This window comes from Triticum urartu, chromosome 1A, assembly GCF_056163025.1.
Source record: "Triticum urartu cultivar PI428250 chromosome 1A, HENAU_Tu73, whole genome shotgun sequence".
In the NCBI taxonomy this organism is placed as follows: domain Eukaryota; kingdom Viridiplantae; phylum Streptophyta; class Magnoliopsida; order Poales; family Poaceae; genus Triticum; species Triticum urartu.
The window spans coordinates 292807093-292828700 of record NC_141873.1 but is presented as its reverse complement, the minus strand read 5'-3'; the positions used below and the strand labels follow the sequence as shown (position 1 = coordinate 292828700).

The following is a 21608-nucleotide window of genomic DNA, read 5'->3' as shown; positions in this document are numbered from 1 at the left end:
CCTTGCGGATCTTGTTACTCTTGGGTGTTTGAGCACCCTAGACGGTTGAGGTCACCGCGAAGCCATAGTCCATTGTGGTGAAGCTTCGTGGTATTCTTGGGAGCCTCCAATTGAGTTGTGGAGTTTGCCCCAACCTTGTTTGTAAAGGTCCGGTCGCTGCCTCCAAGGGCACCAATAGTGGAATCACGGCATCTCGCATTGTGTGAGGGCGTGAGGAGAATACGGTGGCCCTAGTGGCTTCCTAGGGAGCATTGTGCCTCCACACCGCTCCAACGGAGACGTACTTCCCCTCAAAGGGAAGGAACTTCGGTAACACATCCTCGTCTCCACCGGCTCCACTCTTGGTTATCCCATGCCTTTACTTGTGCAAGCTTATTTGTGATATATCTCTTGCTTGCTTGTGTACTTATCTTTGTTGCATCATATAGGTTGCTCACTTAGTTGCATATCTAGACAACCTACTTTGATGCAAAGTTTAAATTGTTAAAGAAAAGCTAAAAATTGTTAGTTGCCTATTCACCCCCCCCCCTCTAGTCAACTATATCGATCCTTTCACCAGAAGCGGCTTCGTTTCTTCCCACGTGCGCATCTCTTCGTATGGAAAGCTTGTATGACATCCAATTAGCATATCTTATGCCCCAACATAGGTATTTTCCAATCGATGCTCAAAATCTCCTGCCTCTTTACACTAGTGCAAAGAAAGCTAGTGGTAAACAAATTTTTACTGAATTTCAAATCTAAATTCAAATTTGTTTGCAAATGGCAACATAAAGCAAATTGACGCCATATATAAAATGTGATGATAATTGTGACGTAAAGTAATGTCGTCACCAGCTACTAGACCCACATGCAAGAATACACGTTAGCACCATCTGGACCTATGTGTAAGTAGCGATGTTAGCATCTACCAGGCCCATATGTCAGCAACATTGACCGGTCAAACCAGAGCATCAATTGCTAGTGACGGATCACAGGTCTCCAGTGTATCTATAATTTTTTATTGTTCCATGCTATTATAGTATCAATCTTGGATGTTTTTATATGCAATTATATATATATATATATCATTTTTTGGGACTAACCAATTAACCTAGTGCCAAGTGCTAGATATTGTTTTTTGCTTGTTTTTGGTTTCCAGAATATCAGTACCAAACGAAGTCCAATTGCCACGAAACTTTTTGGACATTTTTTCTGGCAAAAGAGACCCTAGAAGGTCCGGGAGGATACCAGAAGATGGAGGAGTAGCCCACAAGGCACCAGGGCGCGCCCTAGTGTGTTGTGGGGGCCACTTTCATCTATTTGACCTAATTTCGCCTCTATAAATTCTCTAAAATTGGGAAACAAACAAGAGCCGGCCAAAACCCTATTTCCACCACCGCAAGTTTCTGTTCTCGAGAGATCCCATCTGGGGCCTTTTCTGGCACTCTGCCGGAGGGGGATTCAACCATGGAGGGGCTCTACATCAAGCTTGTTGCCCTTCCGATGATGTCTGGGTAGTTTACCACAGACCTACGGGTCCATAGCTAGTAGCTAGATGGATTCTTCTCTCTCTTTGATCTTCAATACAATGTTCTCCTTGATGTTCTTAGAGATCTATTCAATGTAATCACTTTTTGCGGTGTGTTTGTTGGGATCCGATGAATTGTGAGTTTATGATCAGATTATCTATGAATATTATTTGAGTCTTCTCTGAACTCTTATATGCATGATTATTATATCTTTGTATTTCTCCCCGATCTATTGATTTGGCTTGGCCAACTAGATTGATTTTTATTGCAATGGGAGAGGTGCTTTGTGATGGGTTCGATCTTGCGGTGCTCAATCCTAGTGACAGAAGGGGACATGACACGTATTTGTATCGTTGCCATTAAGGATAAAAGGATGGGATTTATTCATGCGTGAGTTTACTTTGTCTACATCATGTCATCTTGCTTACGGCGTTACTCCGTTCTTTATGAACTTAATACTTTAGATGCATGCTGGATAGCGGTTGATGTGTGGAGTAACAGTAGTAGATGTAGGCAGGAGCCAGTCTACTTGTCTCGAACATGATCATTGCCTTAGATATCGTCATGATTATTCGCTTTTCTATCAATTGCCCGACAGTAATTTGTTTACCCACGGTATGTTATTTTCAAGAGAGAAGCCTCTACTGAAAACTATGGCCCCCGAGTTTATTTTCATCATATATAAAAAAACCCAAAAATACCTTGTTGCAATTTTATTTACTTTATTTTATTTATGCATTTATCTATACAAGATTTGATCCTTGCAATTAACCGTAAGGGATTGGCAACCCCTTGTTCGTGTTGGGTGCAAGTATTTGTTATTTTGTGTGTAGGTGCTGCTAACGAGGTGTTGCGTGGTTCACCTACTGGATTGATAACCTTGGTTCTTAACTGAGGGAAATACTTATATCTACTGTACTGCATCATCCTCTCCTCTTCGGGGGAATCCCAACGCAGCTCACAAGTAGCAACGAATTATCATCACTTAAACTATATTAGGTCATAAATCGGCCGATATAAGGTGACGGTCTGGACTTCCGTGACAAAACAAGGACTGTCACCTAAGGTACAATATTAGGCGATGGAAAAAAGGTGGTATCACCAAGATCACATTTTTGTGATAGGACTTCTGTGACGGTCAATCACTGGTACAATTTTCGTGACGAAAAATGATTTTACATGACACAAGTGGGTCACCACAGACAAACATTTGTTTTCTAGTGTTGTCATATGAGAAAGAATATGAGGATGAGACGGCGATGTTTCATGCGGTTATTGAAGATGCCCAACATGTAGAGGAGCATGTTCTCAATTTCAAGTGATCAATCAAAGGGCCTCAACTTATGAATCAGAAAAGGGCACGAAGGCATATGATGCTTATGAACGGCTACTTTGTCCCTGATGTGCTATTCGAGTACTTTTTCCGCTGTCAGTTGGATGAACCAAACTACGTTCCATCGCCTCTACAATGGTGTTCGGGCCTATGATGACTACTTCACCTTAAAGAAGGATGCTTTTGAAAACAATGGATTGTCTTGTTAACAAAAATGCACAGCTGCATTGAGGATGCTTGCATATGGCATTGTTGTAGAATTGTGGAATGAGTACCTCCAGATGTTCAAAACCACACATCTTGAAGTCATGGTCAGGTTTGCTACTGCAGTGGTCAAGGTGTTTGGAGTGGAGTACTTAAGAGGACCAGTTATCGAAGGCACCATACGTCTCATGGCATTGTCGGAATCAAGACGGTGCCTAGCTACGCCCGGATCCCTCAACTGCATCCATTGGAAATGGAAGAATTGCCCATATGCTCTACAAGGATAATATAAGGCCATTGCAAGAAGCCCACTATCATTCTTGAAACAGTTGCATCACAAGACCTCTAGATTTGACACTCTTTCTTTGGGATATTCGGATCACACAATGACATCAACATGATGCAGCGGTCTCCATTGTATGCCAGGTTGTGTCCAGGATAAGCTCCTCTATGAGATATTATCTTTGTGATGGTATCTCCAAGCCAAGCGGTGAGAAAAAAGCTCACTCTGCCCAAAGACAAGGAGCTAGAAATTATATGGAGAGAGCATTTGGAGTGCTCCAAGCCCTTTTTGCGGTTGTTTGAGATTTGCAAAATATAGGATCTATAGCGTTGTGGGAGATGATAACAGCTTGTGTGATCATGCACAATATGATGGTGAAAGATGGGGCTGACGGAGTTCGCCACGGTCTAAACTTTGAGCAGATGGGTGATCCTATCCCAACTTCCATAGCAGAATCCAGCGACGTTTAAAGACTTTATCCAAATGCATCAATGAATTCACCGTTGAGCAACTCATGAGCAATTTCAGAATGATCTGGTTAAACATTTATATGGGCACTTCGAGGAAGAACTAAAAAGTATGTCTAAATAAGTTGAATTCAAATTTGAACTATTTTATTAGAAAAGTTCATGTTTGGATTGTAATATTATGCTTGAATTATTGTTGCATTAAAATATTTGCACACCATGGTTATGGACCAAAAATGATATTTATCTTCAATTATTTTATTAAGTGCTCCTGATATAATAGAAGAAAAAATAGAGATCAAAATTTGTATAAGGTTGAACCCACAGACCAACCTGTGGTTGGATCGTTAGGTGGACGGTGGTATCTTCAGCCCATCAGGGTTCAAGTCCTAGTGCTCGCATTTATCCTAGATTTATTTCATAATTTCGACGATGCGCGTTCAATGAGGGAAGACGTTCCCATCGACTACGAGGCGCCTACAATGACTTTGTAAAATCTCAAGATGATATGCCGGCTCAGTCTCTCAGAGGTGCTCATGGGGTAGGATATGCGTGTATACCCTCGGTGAGTGTATGCGCATATATATGAATGTCTGCGTCTGTATTGTGTTAAAAAAAAACATAAACACGATCTTTTACGTGTCCATTTTGATGGGCGTAGTTTTTCTTTCCTTTTTTTTGGAGATTCCCTAACCGGAGCTTCTGGAGTTTTAGTAATTCACCAGCCAACCAGTTATCTCGACAGCATAGAAGTACGTCAGGAAGCAAGAGCATACCTTTTTCTTTTTCTTTTTTTGAGACAGGTAAAAGGCCCACGCCAATGACACCCCAGATAAACCATAATGTCGGAACTGTGCAATTTGCATACTTCCTTCGTTTACAAGTATAAAATGTTTTGGATATCTTAATTCGGACTGAAATGAGTGAACACACTTGTGTATATACATGTGTATATACATCAGATTCAGGGAAAAAGTTAGAATATCTTATATTTGTGAACGGAAGAAGTATTTACTAAATAATGACATCGCACAAGTACGAATATACTATTGAGTAAAAAATGTACTTTTGAGTATATGTAACTTGTCATATATTACCAAAATCCTAGCATTGATTATAGGGGGAAGACCAAACAAAGCAACTGAACTATCATGGTTAGTAATCATATAACCAATGGCAAATGAAGATGTATGCAAATCGCTTCACCGCTTTGAACATTGCACTAAGCTAACCGGGTACCGATAAATAAACCAGCTTGAACCAATTCCTTAGACCTTGCCATCGTTTTCCCTTGCTTTCTGCCAATAAGTGAATGAATACCTAGTGACTTGCTCTTTTTGGTTGCTTTTTGTCATGTTGCGACATGCTTGGTGTCTAGAGAGGCCTTGTGTTAACCAACAGCCAGTTGAGAGGATTGCCACTCAAGAATGGGGAAACCTGCAAATAGTCGTAACTCGTACTTTAGTGGGGCAATTATTCCAAGATGATGAGGTTGGTTACTGTAAGAAATTATGTTAGTTAAACATGAAACTATCGTCCTTTAGGAGATTTCATGATGCAAGTGCAAGTATTCCTTCTTATGCACAATAACTCTGCTCTTCGTCAAATAGGTTTAGTAACAAACTGGTCTCAAGTATCTAGAGCTCACCTTTTCCCAAACTTGTTCATGGTATTCATTGACCCAATTTATCTCCGAAGGTGATAGCAAGGGTAAGTCAATAAGCTTTCTCTGAAGTTACAAAATGAATAAGAAAATAATCAGAATTTCATGAATAATGTGCTTCAGCTGGACAATAATAACCAATAAAACCAGCAGGTATAACTAAAAAATGATCAATAGATGTAATGAAAATTTGGATTGTCAGGATGCATATCCAAGACCATACATTCAGGCAGGGGCTGAGCCAAGAATAGAACATGGGGTGCCAATGAGATAATGATCAAAGAAGAGTGATAAAACAAAGATATATGAAGACATAAATATAGCATTCATATCAAATATAGCAATATATATAAGAGCTATAACACAATGTAGGGTTGATATCAAATTATAGCAATATCTCATTTGCGCTTTCATGAAATCACATATGGTTTGCTTACAACAACAACAACAAAGCCTACAAGTTGGGGTAGGCTAGAGGTGAAACCCATAAAATCTCACGACCAACTCATGGCTCTGGCACATGGATAGCAAGCTTCCACGCACCCCTGCCCATAGCTAGTTCTTTGGTGATACTCCAATCCTTCAGGTCTCTCTTAACAGACTCCTCCCATGTCAAATTCGGTCTACCCCAACCTTTCTTGACATTCTCCACACGCTTTAGCCATCCGCTATGCACTGGAGCTTCTGAAGGTCTACGTTGAATATGCCCAAACCATTTTAGACGATGTTGGACAAGCTTCTCTTCAATTGATGCTACCCAACTCTATCTCGTATATCATCATTCCGGACTCGATCCTTCCTCGTGTGGCCACACATCAATCTCAACATACGCATCTCTGCCACACCTACCTGTTGAACATGTCACCTTTTAGTCAGCCAACACTCAGCACCATACAACATTACGGGTCGAACCGCCGTCCTGTAGAACTTGCCTTTTAGCTTTTGTGGCACTCTCTTGTCACAGAGAATGCCAGAAGCTTGGTGTCACTTCATCCATCCGGCTTTGATTTGACGGTTCACATCTTCATCAATACCCCCATCCTCCTGCAGCATTGACTTCAAATATCAAAAGGTGTCCTTCTGAGGCACCTCCTGCCCATCAAGGCTAACAACCTCCTCCTCACACCTAGTAGTACTAAAACCGCATATCATATACTCGGTTTTAGTTCTACTAAGACTAAACCCTTTCGATTCCAAGGTTTGTCTCCATAACTCTTAACTTCCTATTTACCCCCGTCCGACTATCGTCAACTAGCAGCACATCATCCGCAAAGAGCATGCACCATGGGATATCTCCTGTATATCCCTTGTGACCTCATCCATCACCAAGGCAAAAAGATAAGAGCTCAAAGCTGACCCCTGATGCAGTCCTATCTTAATCGGGAAGTCATCAATGTCGACATCACTTGTTCGAACACTTGTCATAACATTATCGTACATGTCCTTGATGAGGGTAATGTACATTGCTGGGACTTTGTGTTTCTCCAAGGCCCACCACATGACATTCCGCGGTATCTTATCATAGGCCTTCTCCAAGTCAATGAACACCATATGCAAGTCCTTCTTTTGCTCCCTGTATCTCTTCATAAGTTGTCGTACCAAGAAAATGGCTTCCATGGTCGACCTCCCAAGCATGAAACCAAACTGATTTTGGCCATGCTTGTCATTCTTCTTAATCGGTGCTCAATGACTCTCTCCCATAGCTTCATTGTATGGCTCATCAGCTTAATTCCACGGTAATTAGTACAACACTGAACATCCCCCTTGTTCTTGAAGATTGGTACTAATATACTCCGTCTCCATTCTTCTGGCATCTTGTTTGCCCAAAAAATAAGGTTGAAAAGCTTGGTTAGCCATACTATTGCTATGTCCCCGAGGCCTTTCCACACCTCAATGGGGATACAATCAGGGCCCATCGCCTTGCCTCCTTCCATCCTTTTTAAAGCCTCCTCTCAGACTCCTGGATTCGCCACACAAAAGGCACGCTGGTCTCATCAAAGGAGTCGTCTAGTTCAATGGTAGTACTCTCATTCTCCCCATTGAACAGCTTGTCGAAGTACTCCCTCCATCTATGCTTAATCTCCTCGTCCTTCACAGGAGTTGGCTGCTTCATCCTTGACGCATTTGACTTGGCCAATATCCCTTGTCTTCCTCTCTCGGATCTTGGCCATCTTATAGATGTCCCTTTCGCCTTCCTTCATGCCTAACCGTTGGTAGAGGTCCTCATACGCCTGACACCTTGCTTCACTGACAACTCGATTTGCGGCCTTCTTCGCCATCTTGTACTTCTCTATGTTGTCTACACTCCTATCCAGGTATAGGCATATGAAACAATCTTTCTTCTCTTTAATCGCCTTTTGGACATCATCATTCCACCATCAGGTATCCTTATCCTCGCTTCTCCTTCCCCGGACACTCCAAACTCCTCAGAGGCCACCTTACGAATGCAAGTCGCCATCTTCATCCACACATTGTCCGCATCCCCTCCTTCCTCCCAAGGGCCCTCCTCAATATGTTTTGCTTATACAATAAAAAACTACATTTCTGTTAGCTCAAGCATAGCTCTGTGACTACCAAGCCCATTGAACAAGTCAAGAATCTCATCGGAGCTGTGGCGACTAATCTTCAGCAGGCTTGATCTCAATAACTCCCTCATGCATTCTGGTGATGAATCCTTGCTACACTGGTGGCAGTGCTTCTCTACTCATATGGACACAGATTTGGCGCTCGATCATTGCATTGCTATTGGTGGAACATATGGAAACAAAGAAATGAGCGGGTATTCCAAAACACTGCTTGCACAGTACATGTCCGTTTCCAAAAGCTTCAGCTCGAAGCGAGGGAATGCGCGGATGCGGGCAAGCGAAGGGTAATGACACTAGTCGAACGACCTTTAGAACCCGACTAGGCTGACATGTTGTATTTTACAGACTCTCTAATCTCAATCTCATCCCCTTCTTTTAAATTGTAAACTTTATTCTTCCTAATCGCAATGAAAAGCAGTGACACTACATTTCGTCAAAAAAAAACTCATCGGAGATCTTTGCATCTATTTCATTCTCATGCAGACGATCATGTAATTCAGGAGAACGTTACCTCCCTTTTCTTTCAACACGCAACAACTGACAAGTAGATACTAACTACTCCCTCCGTTCCTAAATATAAGTCTTTTAGAGATTCCAATGCGGACTACATACGAAGAAAAATGAGTGAATCTACATTCCAAAATATGTCTATATACATCCGTATGTAGTTCGTATTGGAATCTAAAAAGACTTATATTTAGGAACGGAGGGAGTAATAACTAAGTCTGTCTAACTGTCCACAGTTTATGAATATAACTTGATACTTAGTCCTTGATTATATCTAGGGGGCTGTTTGGGTCAATTGCCTGGAGCGCCCAGCCAAAATATTGGCGTTGAATGCGCCTTGGAGAGCTGTTTGGACGGACACCAAATTTTTGGTGTGCCCAACTCTCCGCCTTCGCTAGTTCACCTCTGCAGCATCTTTTTGGTGAGACGCAGGCGGCCAGAACGTCCGCCAATTATTTGGCATTCCCCGGATTGGCAGGGCCAGCTCTGGCGCAAGTCAAACAATCCCTAGGAATCTAACTGGTAGGTAGCAGCCGCAGTGGTCAACAGTTTATGGAATGACCCATGGCGCAACAATGGAATGATTCGAGTCGAGTCACAGACTTGAAGTACATATATATATGCGTGAACCTCCATTGAGCCAGCTACTAATTACTCAATTAATACATACATATGTACTTAAACTAGCTAATACTAATACCCGGTGAAAATCGCTGAGGGGACCTATTGGTTGAGGTTACCAGTCACTGGAATAATACTGGGAAACCTTTTAAGGTGATATCTTTAAAAGATGTTCTGTCAGCTTGATTACTGACTGTTCAAATTAGAAGTATTATTTGTATTCATATCACTATCTCTAAATTTCATAGACAGAAAAAATGCAATAAATAAAATGCATGGGTACCTGAATCGGAACAAAAGTTAGCTTCTCAAAGCCCAGGTATGAGATGCCGCCAAAAGAATTGGCTAAATTAACCTCTTTCACCAGAAGCAGATTCTGCAAGGTTCAAAAGTATAAATACTTGCAGTACTAACTTTCAGCTGAACAATCAGCACATAAAATATTGAAGATTGACATGAGCACCAAATAGGAAAACTAACCTCGATACGAATGCCAAATGAGTCGTCTTCATAATAACCAGGTTCATTGCTTACAATCATGCCCTTCTGTAAAGCTGTCAAGTTTCCATATCGATAGCTTATGCTCTGTGGGCCCTCATGGACGTTGAGTGCAGCTCCAACTCCATGACCTGTGCCTGAACCAGGGACAAACATGCTCCAGAACTTACATGCATTCCATTTAGAAGACCAGTCAAACCAATAGTTGGTATATAGATGATTCAGGGCCAGAGATTTGTGTGCTCAGAGAAGGTACCATGTCTGTAATCAAGCCCAATCTTCCAGAGAGATGATCGTGCCAGAACATCTAGCACAAAACCTGGAGTTCTTTCTGGAAATACTGCCTGATCTAGAGCTATATGGCCCTGTACCAACAAACTCCATTACTTGCGTAAGGTATTGAGAACAAAGAAGTGAAGTATTTGAACATACTCTACTATTCATTCCTCAAAAAAACACTCTACTACTGAAGTACAGAAAACAATACATAAAATAGCTCACTGTTGCTGAGACGTGTAGTCTTAAGAGAAATTACACACCTGCAAAACCCTTGTGAAGCATTCCTTGTGCCTCGGGGAAGGCTCACCAAAATGAACTGTCCTTGTAATGTCAGTCGTTCCATCAACATATTGAGCACCACTATCTAACAAAAAGAGATTGTCACTTCCAACAGAACTGCAGCTATCCGGAGTTGGGTTGTAGTGTATTATAGCACCATTTGCACCATAACCTGCATGTAAAAAAAGGATTAATGGGTAAAAAAATCAAGAATTCTGGTCTCTCAATAGTGGGGACATCACACACTTCCAGGCTGGAAGACATGGAAGAGTCAAGGGTGTCAAGACATGGAAGAGTCAAGGGTGTCATCAAGAACCAGATTTGTCCTTTCATCTCTATTTTGCGTGACAATCAAGCTTACCATAGCAAACATGCATATCACACTAAAGCGACAAAGTACATAAAAACAGTATTCATACTGAAGCATATCATCAAAGTAGTAGCCCTTAATAATACAACAAAAGGAGGTGAACTTTTTTCTGAAATAGATTAAATTTGATGGAAAAGGACTCATCCCAGTGCCAAGAGGTCACATAAGTAAAAAGATATTGCATCACCCTACCCAGCATGCTGTCACCAACCGAGGCATAAGCACAAATGAACAATAATCATCCAAAGCCTTCTTTCGACACAATGAATCCAGACACGTCGCAGAATTCAGAGGAAACACCATAACAGCACATAAAACTCAACAAATTAGTCGAGTAATCCGATGACAATTTGCTATTGACGGAAAAATGTGGGAATATACCACTAATAGTGTCGAAGCTTGTCTCTATAAAACCATCTTGCTTTCGGCGAAATCCAAGAAGATTTTCTGCAACTTGCACTTCTGTAAGAGCCACATTGTTACGAACTTCCTCCTCTATCCAGCACCAGAATTCTGCTAAAGCAGCAGCATCTCTGCAAGTGTATTACGCACCAGTGCAGGCAATGCTTGGGTTAGATGGCCCAGGATTAACAGAAATGCTGATACAGAAAAAAGATGGTGTGTGCTGAATATTGTAAGCGAAGTATCTCTTTTTTTTATGTTCACATTAGGAGAAAAAACAAATGAAGTGAGTATTGGTCACCTTACTGCCTCTACATCAGTACAAACATAAAAGCTATCAAAGCGATTATTGTGATAGGTCAGAAACATCAAAAGACACGTTTATTAAGAAGCCACCATATCCATGAAACCTTTTCTTTTGATTTGCTACAGTAGAATGCATCAGCATATGTTTCAGTACCATCAGTTCTACGAAATTGACATTTTATATTTTCTTAGAATAGTTTTCAACACAGGAAAACCTTGAATTCGTAAGTATGCTGAAACAATACCTTAGATGTGAGTTCTTCATTCCTCTAATTTCTGCCTCATTTTTAACTGATTTGGCAAGGGTGACTGGTGAGGCTTTATAGAGACCGTTTAACTCCATATTCTGAACACCATGCTTTTTGGTGGTCGGATCATCTGAAGATGCCTCTTTGCCAATTTGCCGCCCTGTCTTTCCTCTTTTTCTCATGTATCTGTCACAACCAGATCTAAATACACTGACTATGGCAGCATTCACACTTGAAGAATCCAACCACAGTTTTGCACCCTTTTCTGCCAGCCTACAGAAGAAAAACCACTCCCCAGTTCAGACAACACAACGGAACAGGAAAGAGGTAACTGCAGTGAAATAAAACAATTAGTAGTTAACCATTTACAATTATACACTTGATAGTGCATCTAGTGCCCCCTAGTGAATTTTGATGATTAATGACAAACGATTTAACAGACTAATGTGTTTAGTGAGTGTACACAGGTGCATAGTCCCAAAGGATGTTGGTTTATCCTATGGATGTCTTACCCCTAAAAATTTTGGACACTGAAGATATGGTTTGCCTCTTGAAGACTTTATAGCTTTTAGTGCCTCAGTGAGTCACTCTGAGTTTAGGGCAAACCGTACTATTAAGGCTTCGTTTGGATGCTACGAGGGATATTTCCAGGGAATAGATGCCCCGGTTGAAAATTTCTTTGGCCAACTAGAAGCCCCGTGGAAAATTGGCACTGTCATTTGGCTCAAAGGGGCAAATCCCCTGCTACAGAGAAAAGACATAGAACTGAAGCAGAATCAAAATATGATGAACTGAAGCAAATGCCCCGCCTTCATCATTATCTTGACGTCCACCACCAGCAGCAGTCGCCGCCGCCGACAGCCTCCTGGTGGCGCGACCTAGTAGACAGGACACAGAACTCCGGTGGGAGGAGATCTAATGTTGCGGCTGGTGAGCACGACAGAGGGAGAGGCACGAGTACGAGAAGCAGCCAGAGACCGAGGACGAGAGGAGAGGCAGCACAACCTCAGAACCAACGGTGTGGCAGGGGAGGGAGGCGGCCGCCGCTCTGCCCAAGGCGGGCGACGAGAGCGAACGAGACAGGGGATTCCATCCCGATGTCGTGGGTCGTGGATCCTATCCCGGGGAAATCACGGGGAACGGGCCGAGAAAACCTTGTGTATTCCAGCGTCCAAATGTCCAGGCACCTGGCCCGGGGCTGATTTTGTGCGCGGGCTTTCCACCCAGGGAATGGGCCGGGATCCTCCAGGGATCCCCTGGCTACCAAATGAGCCCTAAGAGGGGTTGGATATTGTGGTTAATGGATGGAGCTTGCTGATGCTCAGTTAGAACCCAACCAGATACACATCATATCCTTTGAAATCTCTTTGAGATGCATTAGCTATGTTCGTTTACACCGGTTTTGAGATCGGCATCACCGAGGATGACCTCTATTGAGTGCGTTTGAGTCTTCAGTTTTCGCTGTGTACTCGGGGCGTTGTTCATCAAGTCCGGTGTCTCCGGTTGTGAAATTTAAGTCACACCGCTTAGCTTCTATCAGGATTTAGGAACCCAACAGTCTGGGGTTGCCCTAAGTGTTCGCTCTGTTCGAAGATCGGCGGTGTCAGTTAGGATCTCATCGTTGCCGGGATGAGCCTATGTTGTGCCTTTGCTGCGGCCCTTTGTCTTTCGCTGTCGAGTTCCTCACACCTGTGTTTCCGGTTTGGCCATCAGTGTGATCAAGATGAGGCTCTGGAAGGTAGGTTATTACAGGCGTAGTGCTTCTGGTTCGTCGGTCGGTGAGTCTGGCTAGGAAGGTGACGTTACCGTGTTGCGACTCTGTTGACACATCTTTCCGCTTTGCGCCTAGTGCCACAAAACTATCCGTTGTCCGGAAATCCAGCAGTGTCCGGTTAGGATCCTAGTGCCGCTGTGTTGTGAATCTTGAAGCAAAACAGCTAGTTTTCTGTTCGTGCCTGAAAGGAACCGAACCCCTGCGAGCTCAGGTGGACCCCCAGTGCAGTTATTACACTCTCATACTTCATGTTCCCATTCCTCTATGCTCTTGAGCCCCATCTTAAGAGAGGAAAACCATTGAGAGAGAATACTTGAGATTTGATTGAGCATCTTCGAGCCTAGATATCTTACTAGTTACTCTTGGAGATTTAGCCTAAAGCAAAGTTTGTACAGGTCCAGGGATCACCTCAAGATCAACCATGAGTGATCGGCTGAGTTCCTTGTGGACTTAGCTCAAGGAGAACAAGGTATAACCTCAGTGGTTTCAGAGCATCAAGCTCAGCCTCTCCAGAAGAAGATATTGCCAATAACTTGAACTTCCGGAACTACATACGCTGTCTTCATTTCCCTACTCTTTACCTTCTAGTTCATGCTTTGTGCTTGTTTTTATACTGGTTGGTACTTGCCTTCTGCTCTAGATAAATCTCAATCTTTCGCTAGTTGTAATTTTTAGTTTTCCCTTCAGCAGACTAGAACTAAGTGAGATGAAATTACAGAAGAAGTTTTTACTTGCACTATCATAACCAAATAGTGGCTAATTGCTTTTCCAACATACGGATTCTCAAACACATGTTCAGTAGTTCAACCAATAAACAACCCAAATCCAGTAGGTACATACAAGACATGTACAACACCACAATATAATTGTTGTTTTTCTCCTTGCAGATTTCTTTACATGATTAGAGATTCATAGATAAACTACTTTTGCATCTTGCTAAATTAATGTATTCATGAGTTTGACTCACCTTTGAGGCAGGGATGTGATTACATAGGTGATTTGAATGTGATGGACATAACGGAACCCCCACTTTTTAGCAGGCTATAACTTACAAACTGTTATGATTGAAGCTTCAAAAATATGCATATGTTTGGCCAAAACGAACAAGTGACTTGATCAAGTGCCAAATCAAATACATGTGAATCTCATCTAACTCAAATCATAAAGCAAGAAGGTGCCATCATGATCAAAATCAGGAAGAAGGCAAAAGCTGGTGAACTACTCATCAACCATTCCAAACAGGCTGTCAAAAGCCAATGTAGGCATTAATTGATGAAAACAGAGACTGGTGGTCCTGTGCCAGATTAAGTGCATATAAATCTTACTTCTCAAAAGATAATTGTTGTTTATGCAGCTGGTAGGGCACAGGGTGGGAATTATGAAGCTCATAAGTATGCAATTCACATAATCCAAACATGGTATTTCATATTTTCCGTATTTGGCAGGAAAATAGAAAACCTCAGTCCAACATGAGTACAGGCCCTTGCAGTAAATATTGAATGTTCCACACTTCATTCGCCTTAAGGCTGTATTAAAACCTTGATTAACTTCCATGCAGATGAATTACAAACTGATTAGAATAATCAGATCACATTGTTTCCAAATTTTGAGATGACAAACAAATCTAGGTAAATTGCATAGACTGCATTGATACGAAGATACAGTAAGGAACTGCACATTCAAAGCCAGACACCAAGCTATGTAAAATATTCTTTGGTAAAATTTACCTTTCTACATCAGATAAAATTGCTTCATATGATTTTAACTTTACTCCAGCTTTCTTGAGGTGTTCCAATACCTCTTCAGATACTTTGTTGCTATCTACAAATAATGTAGCAGTGCTCATCTCCACAGTCAAGTAGCTATAGAATACAGGTGAATGTGGAACATCACTTCCTCTCTGCATTCAATAGTGGTGTCAACCGTCAATTTTGTGGAAAGTGTATTAAACAAAACGCAACAATATTTAACAGGGTTAAAAAGCGCAAACGTCCTTGTACTTTTCAGTTGTCATCAGATGTTGTACTGCTAAAACATCAGGAATTACTCATTGCATAGTAAGTCTTTGAAAAATGCAGAATATTGTAGATTATCATGCAACCATGATTATCAAAACAATAAAAGTATATAATTATAATGCCAAACAGGGAGCACAAAATGGTAAGTAGAACAGTCTATTGACCTGTACTAAGCATTAGTTACCAATTATCAAAGCACGTATACGGTAATAACATTGGAAAACAAAAAAAATGCATGACTAGTAACAGTATAAAATCATGTGATGCTTTTGAATCCAGCATTTGGAGTAGCTGTCTATAACATGCGTCTATCATGCAAGGGATTGGAAGTGAAATTATTACTCCCTCCGTTCCTAAATATTTGTCTTTCTAGATATTTCAAATGGACTACCATATACGGATGTATATAGACATATTTTAGAGTGTAGATTCACTCATTTTGCTCCGTATGTAGTCACTTGTTGAAATATGTTATGACCGGCATATACTACAGCCCAGGCAGTTAGGGGCCTGGCCCAGTTATCTTATCATTATTAGGGGCTTAGCCCAGTTATCGTATTTGGAGATTATATAAACTCATGTAAGGACTCATTTGAAATTAAGCAGAAGCAATCATATTTGCTCGGATTCCTGAAGGGAGCCGGGAGACCTAACCCTAGCCGCCGCCTCCTGCGCCCTCTCTCTCTCTCTCTCTCTCGCACGCGCGACGGTGCCCCAGCGCCGGCGGCCTCGCCTTCCTCCACGCCAAGCCCCCTTCCACTCCTACAACCTACGAGCTAGACCTGGTAGGATCCCAGCTCCTATCAATCTGGTATCAGGTGTCTCAGGCTCGATCATGTCCGCGCCACCGCCCACCCCCTCCCTCCCGCTGCCAATCGCATCCTCGTCGACGATGACCACCGCGGCCAGCACGCCGTCCCTGACCGGGCCGGTCTCCTCTGCCGCCTGGATGCCACCCGCGCCGGCCCCCGCCGTGCTCACCCCAGAGGAGATGACAGCAGCGCTTCGGGACCTAACTCAGGCGGTCCAGGGCATCCACACCTTCCTCGCGGGGCACTATGGGCTGCAGCCGCCCGCCCCCGTCACCACCATCACGGGGCCGCAGCAGCTCCCGTGGCAGCCGCCACCACCGGCGACCTCCGTCGCATCCATCATGCCGCTGCCGCTGCAGCAGCAGCCGCCGCTGCCGCCACCGGCGATCTCAAGGCCGGGCCTTCCGCCGACGGCGCCCGGGGTGCCCATCCACCAGGTCCATTTCCCCCCGTCGCCATCTCCGCTACCGGCCGGGCTCGCCGGGTCCATCGAGCCGGTCTATACGATGGCCTCAAGACAGCCGCACGTGATGTCACCGCCGGCGCCGCCCCCCGACCATGCAGTTCGGCGGGTCCTCGGGTGCTGCGGGTCCCTACGATGGTGTGGACGGGCCCCTTTTCCATGGCGGTACTCTGCAGCCCGCACACTCGACGCCGTCGCCCTCGCTGTTCCGCGCGGATGACACATACCCGCCCGTCGTCCACGCCCAGCCACCGCCGAGATTCTCCAAGCTGGAGTTCGCGACCTACGACGGCACCGTCGACCCCCTGAATTGGCTCAACCAATGCGACCAATTTTTCAGGGGGCAGCGCACGCTCGCGTCCGACCGCACCTGGATCGCCTCCTATCATCTACGCGGCGCCGCCCAGACGTGGTATTACACCCTCGAGCAGGACGAGGGCGGCATGCCACCATGGGAGCGTTTCCGCGATCTGTCCCTCTTGCGCTTCGGTCCGCCTATACGCGGGAGCCGTCTGGCAGAGCTTGGGCGCCTTCCATTCCTCACCATAGTGCAAGACTTCGTCGACCGCTTCCAGGCACTGGCGTGCCACGCCCCCGGCGTTTCGGCTCGTCAGCGGGCTGAGCTCTTCGTCGGCGGCCTACCGGACCACATCCGCATGGACGTTGAGATGCGCGGGCCACAAGACCTCCAGACGGCCATGTACTACGCCCGAACTTTCGAGCGCCGCGTGGTGGCCATCTGGCAGGCGTCACCGCCCCGGGCCACTGGGCCGCCACCCTGGCCGGAAGTTCCCGCGCAGGGTCGGCCTGCTTAGGCTTCTGCGGCGCGCCCGTTTCGCCGGCTCACCCCGGCCGAGCAACTCGAGCGTCACCGCCAAGGGTTGTGCTTCAACTACGACGAGCCCTACGTGCCCGGCCACGTCTGCCCGCGACTCTTCTACCTGGAGGCTACGGACTACATTGAGGAGGACGCCGCCGCCGCCGCCGGCTCGGCGACCTGCCCGCCCCAGCTGACGCGGAGGTGTTTGGCGCCCGTTGATCACCTCGAGGAGTTCCGCAAGCGCTTCCCCGCCTTCCAGCTCGAGGACAAGCTGTTTGTGCAGGCGGGGAGAGATGTTATGACCGGCATATACTACAGCCCAGGCAGTTAGGGGCCTGCCCAGTTATCTTATACTCCCTCCGTCCGCGAATAAGTGTACATCTAGCTTTTGTTCTAAGTCAAAGTTTTAAAATTTTGACCAACTTTATATAAAATAGTAGTAATATATATGAAAGCAAATTGATATATTATCAAAGTACATTTCAAAATGAATCTAGTGATACCAATTTGGTGCCATAGATGCTTTTATTTATTTTTCTAAAAAGGTGGTCAAAGTTTTAAAACTTTGACTTAAGACAAAAGCTAGATGTACACTTATTCGCGGTCGGAGGGAGTAGTTATTAGGGGCTTAGCCCAGTTATCGTATTTGGAGATTATATAAACTCATGTAAGGACTCGTTTGAAATTAAGCAGAAGCAATCATATTTGCTCGGCTTCCTGAAGGGAGCCGGGAGACCTAACCCTAGCCGCCGCCTCCTGCGCCCTCTCTCACGCGCAACGACGCCCCAGCGCCGGCGACCTCGCCTTCCTCCACGCCAAGCCCCCTTCCACCCCTACAACCTACGAGCTAGAGCTGGTAGGATCCCAGCTCCTATCAAAATATCTAGAAAGACAAATATTTAGGAACGGAGGGAGTACATATGAGAGAAAATAAACATGCGGAGTTTCAGGTTCAGAAGTAATCCATCTTAAACTGCAAGATGCTCATAACCAGCATACCATGTCAAAGTAATGGTGAAAGCTAAATCTTACCATGTTTAACAACCATGCAACCTCATCAAGCATTGAAATAACCACAGTGTCACACCCATTTTCATCAAGCTGTGATCTGACAAAAGATAACTTCGATGCAACGTCAACACCAGCATACTTGATGGCATGCACCCTGGTAGGTTCTTTTGGGGGCGCTGGCCTTGATCCGCCCCATATCTCATCAACCAGGTTAAAATCTCTAATCAAAATTAACTCATGATTCTTGTCAGAAATAGCAGCCTTCAATTCCTCAGCAGCATCAGATGAGAAAAGGAACTGCATCCTTCAAGCAAACAAAGAATAGAGGATTAGGCCAAGAATACAATAACATAAACAAAGTGCAGAGTCGTCAACATATAAAATAATCAATGGGGAGTAATTATAGAATGTATATGCCATGAAATACACTTAAGCCTTAATCAAAATTTCAGCATAGCGTCTTGTACGTGTAACAGAAAGAATACAAGAGAACATACAGGTAAGAATGTAGTAAGATTTAAGAGTAAAAGTAAAAGAGTTGGTAGACACGTAACTACTGCTGTATTTTTTACTCAAAAAGTTAGCTTATGGGATCTTACTAGTATCACAAATCTCAAAATTAAAGTTGCATAACGGGGCAGTATGAAGAAAATAAGATTAAATTCACGATATGATATTGCAATTCCAGCTAACCAAATCATGGCTTCACTTATGATATCCTTGAATCACTTAATGATTTTTGACTCAAAAAGTTAGCTTATGGGATCTTACTAGTATCACAAATCTCAAAATTAAAGTTGCATAAGGGGCAGTATGAAGAAATAAGATTAAATTCACGATATGATATTGCAATTCCAGCTAACCAAATCATGGCTTCACTTTCCTTGAATCACTTAATGAAATGGTCAGGTGATGTTAAATTGCGATCTGATTTCTACTACCGTGTTGGGCATGGCATCGTCTCATGATAAACGTAGTAGGAGTGGTGTAGGGCTTTGCGTTGATGTCGACGCGTACAATTATAGCTCGTTTTCTTATCCTCCAAGACCCTTGTATAATGCCATCTATATATACCCCATTTAGTAGCACCTAAAGACGGCATGTCGTCTCGTACTTGTAAACTCCTTCATAATAGTGAGATTACGTCTTCGTGCGTCCGTAGTTTTTTCCCGTGAGGGTTTTCCATGTAAAAATCTGTGTCACTCGTTTTATACAACAAGTAAGAATTATGACTCCAAAGACAGCATGAAAACAATCCTCTAAAATAAAAATAGATTACTGCCAAATGATATCATCAATTGGCATGACAGAAAGCATACTCATAAAAGGTATTCATTTTGTAGAGTGAATTTGTTGATTACGTAGATTCTTATGCAGGTAAAATTATCATTTCACAGATTTTAGTAAGGGCAGTTATGGTCAGCAGGCCATGGAGAGAGGGCACAGAACAAAACAAAAGCTCACCGGGTCAATACCAACTCGAGAACCAGATGGTAAGACATCATTCAACCACTCAATAGTGGTTGGAACACCGTGATTTCCACTCCGCAGTAGTGTCCAGTCATGGCTCAATTCCTTTTCAGCCTGGTCAACAGAAGAACAAAACATGAAGTGTTAGCCGCATCCAAACCATATGTGCTGAAGAATTAAAAATTGCATCATCGGAATGAAGTACCTGAAGAAAATACCGGCCATCGGTCCAAAAAGCAGCATTATTTTTTGTGACCACGGCTGTACCAGCACTACCAGTAAAGCCAGTCAGGTAGGCACGTCTCATGAAGCATTCCGCAATGAATTCACTCTGAAATAAAAAGTAACGAAACAAGGAGGAGTCAGGGAGCATGCAGCATCATTGATAGAAGAATAAACTGATGATTTTCTGAACACTATACAGCACTATTAGCTTCACCAGTTCAACAAACTGTGGAGACACTGCATGATATGGTATTGTGCTCTTATGTGTATTTACACTGATCATGATGTTCTGCAGCTGTAGCTCAATGCCACTTGCCAGTTCCACACGCCAAGTACATGGCTGATTTCACTAATACGCTGGGTGTATCAAGTATATATGCATGTGCGTGTGCCCCGTGCATAAAAGCGATTGCTCTAGCTGATGCCTATTTCCAGAAGGCCGTCATATCAAAAGCAGTCCACAGGACACAACCCAACGAGCCTGAGATATCAAACGCTCGATCAGTATATTTTTCAAACTTTCAACTGATAGGTCAATACTCACTACTATTAATCACCGAGAGTCGCGCGAACATAGAGACCCGGTAAGCTCCACGATTGGCACATGGTTATCACCACACATATAGAAATAAACTATTCACTCAGGATCATCCGTGCCTGAATGGCGCGGACTTACAACAGCTACACTAATTGTCTTATCAACGCGGCCACACGGGTGCATCATTTCTCCACTATCGACGAACCGAATCAGGAAAATGATATCACTTATTTACAGCATTGATGGAGGTGGTGAACCTGGTGGGCATCCTGGGAGGGAACGATGTAGGCGTCGATTGCAATGTCCGGGCGCGCGAAGAGGCGACGAAGCGAGCGCAGCTTATCGTCCTCTCCGGGCGTGGGTGTGGAGGATGTCGAGCCACGGCGCTTGCGGAGCTCCGACGAGGAGAGGGCGACGACGCGGCCGTTCCCGCCCGAGGAGGCGCGGGAGGAGGAGGTGCTGGCGCTGGCGAGGAGGGAGCGGCGGGGGAGGAGGAGGCATAGGCGGCGGAGTAAAGGGGCTGTGGGAGGAGAGCGGCGGCCGAGGAAGGCGGCGGCGGCGGCGAGGGAAGGGGAGAGGCGCGCGGCTTCGATCGCCATGGGCGCGGCCAGCGTGGAGACGGCGTGAGGGGAGCAGGGAGATAAGGGAGCGAAGAGAACGACGAACGAGATACTCTAACGGCGTGTTTTTTTTCTTCCGAAGAGGCAACACAGAACAAACGCATAGGGCGTGTTTGGTCTCTTGTATTGCACCTGGCTCGCGGTGAATCGTCTCCGTGGTTTATTTTCGTTGGTTTTTTTCGTCTTTCCTGTCACCATCCCTTCCTATCTTGGTCCGCGGTTTATTTTTGTTGGTTTTTTCGTCTCTCCTCCCATCATCCCCTCACACCTGGTCCATCGGTTTATTTTTCTCTCTACTCTTTAT

At 44.2% G+C, this 21608-nt stretch overlaps 1 protein-coding gene across 1 annotated transcript; it reads right to left on the bottom strand.

The window, feature by feature from the left end:
* Nucleotides 1–4758: 4758 nt before the first annotated feature.
* LOC125507546 (Metallopeptidase M24 family protein) lies at nucleotides 4759–21394 on the bottom strand. The gene is made up of 13 exons (XM_048672095.2): nucleotides 20942–21394; nucleotides 20127–20252; nucleotides 19916–20035; nucleotides 18473–18748; nucleotides 15055–15227; nucleotides 11551–11826; nucleotides 10979–11130; nucleotides 10209–10399; nucleotides 9926–10034; nucleotides 9652–9806; nucleotides 9455–9547; nucleotides 5444–5524; nucleotides 4759–5232 (listed from the first exon to the last, which is right to left on the bottom strand). The coding sequence occupies exons 1-13, from the start codon at nucleotides 21281–21283 to the stop codon at nucleotides 5170–5172; spliced, it is 2157 nt and encodes a 718-aa protein (XP_048528052.2). The 5' UTR covers nucleotides 21284–21394; the 3' UTR covers nucleotides 4759–5169.
* Nucleotides 21395–21608: the final 214 nt, after the last annotated feature.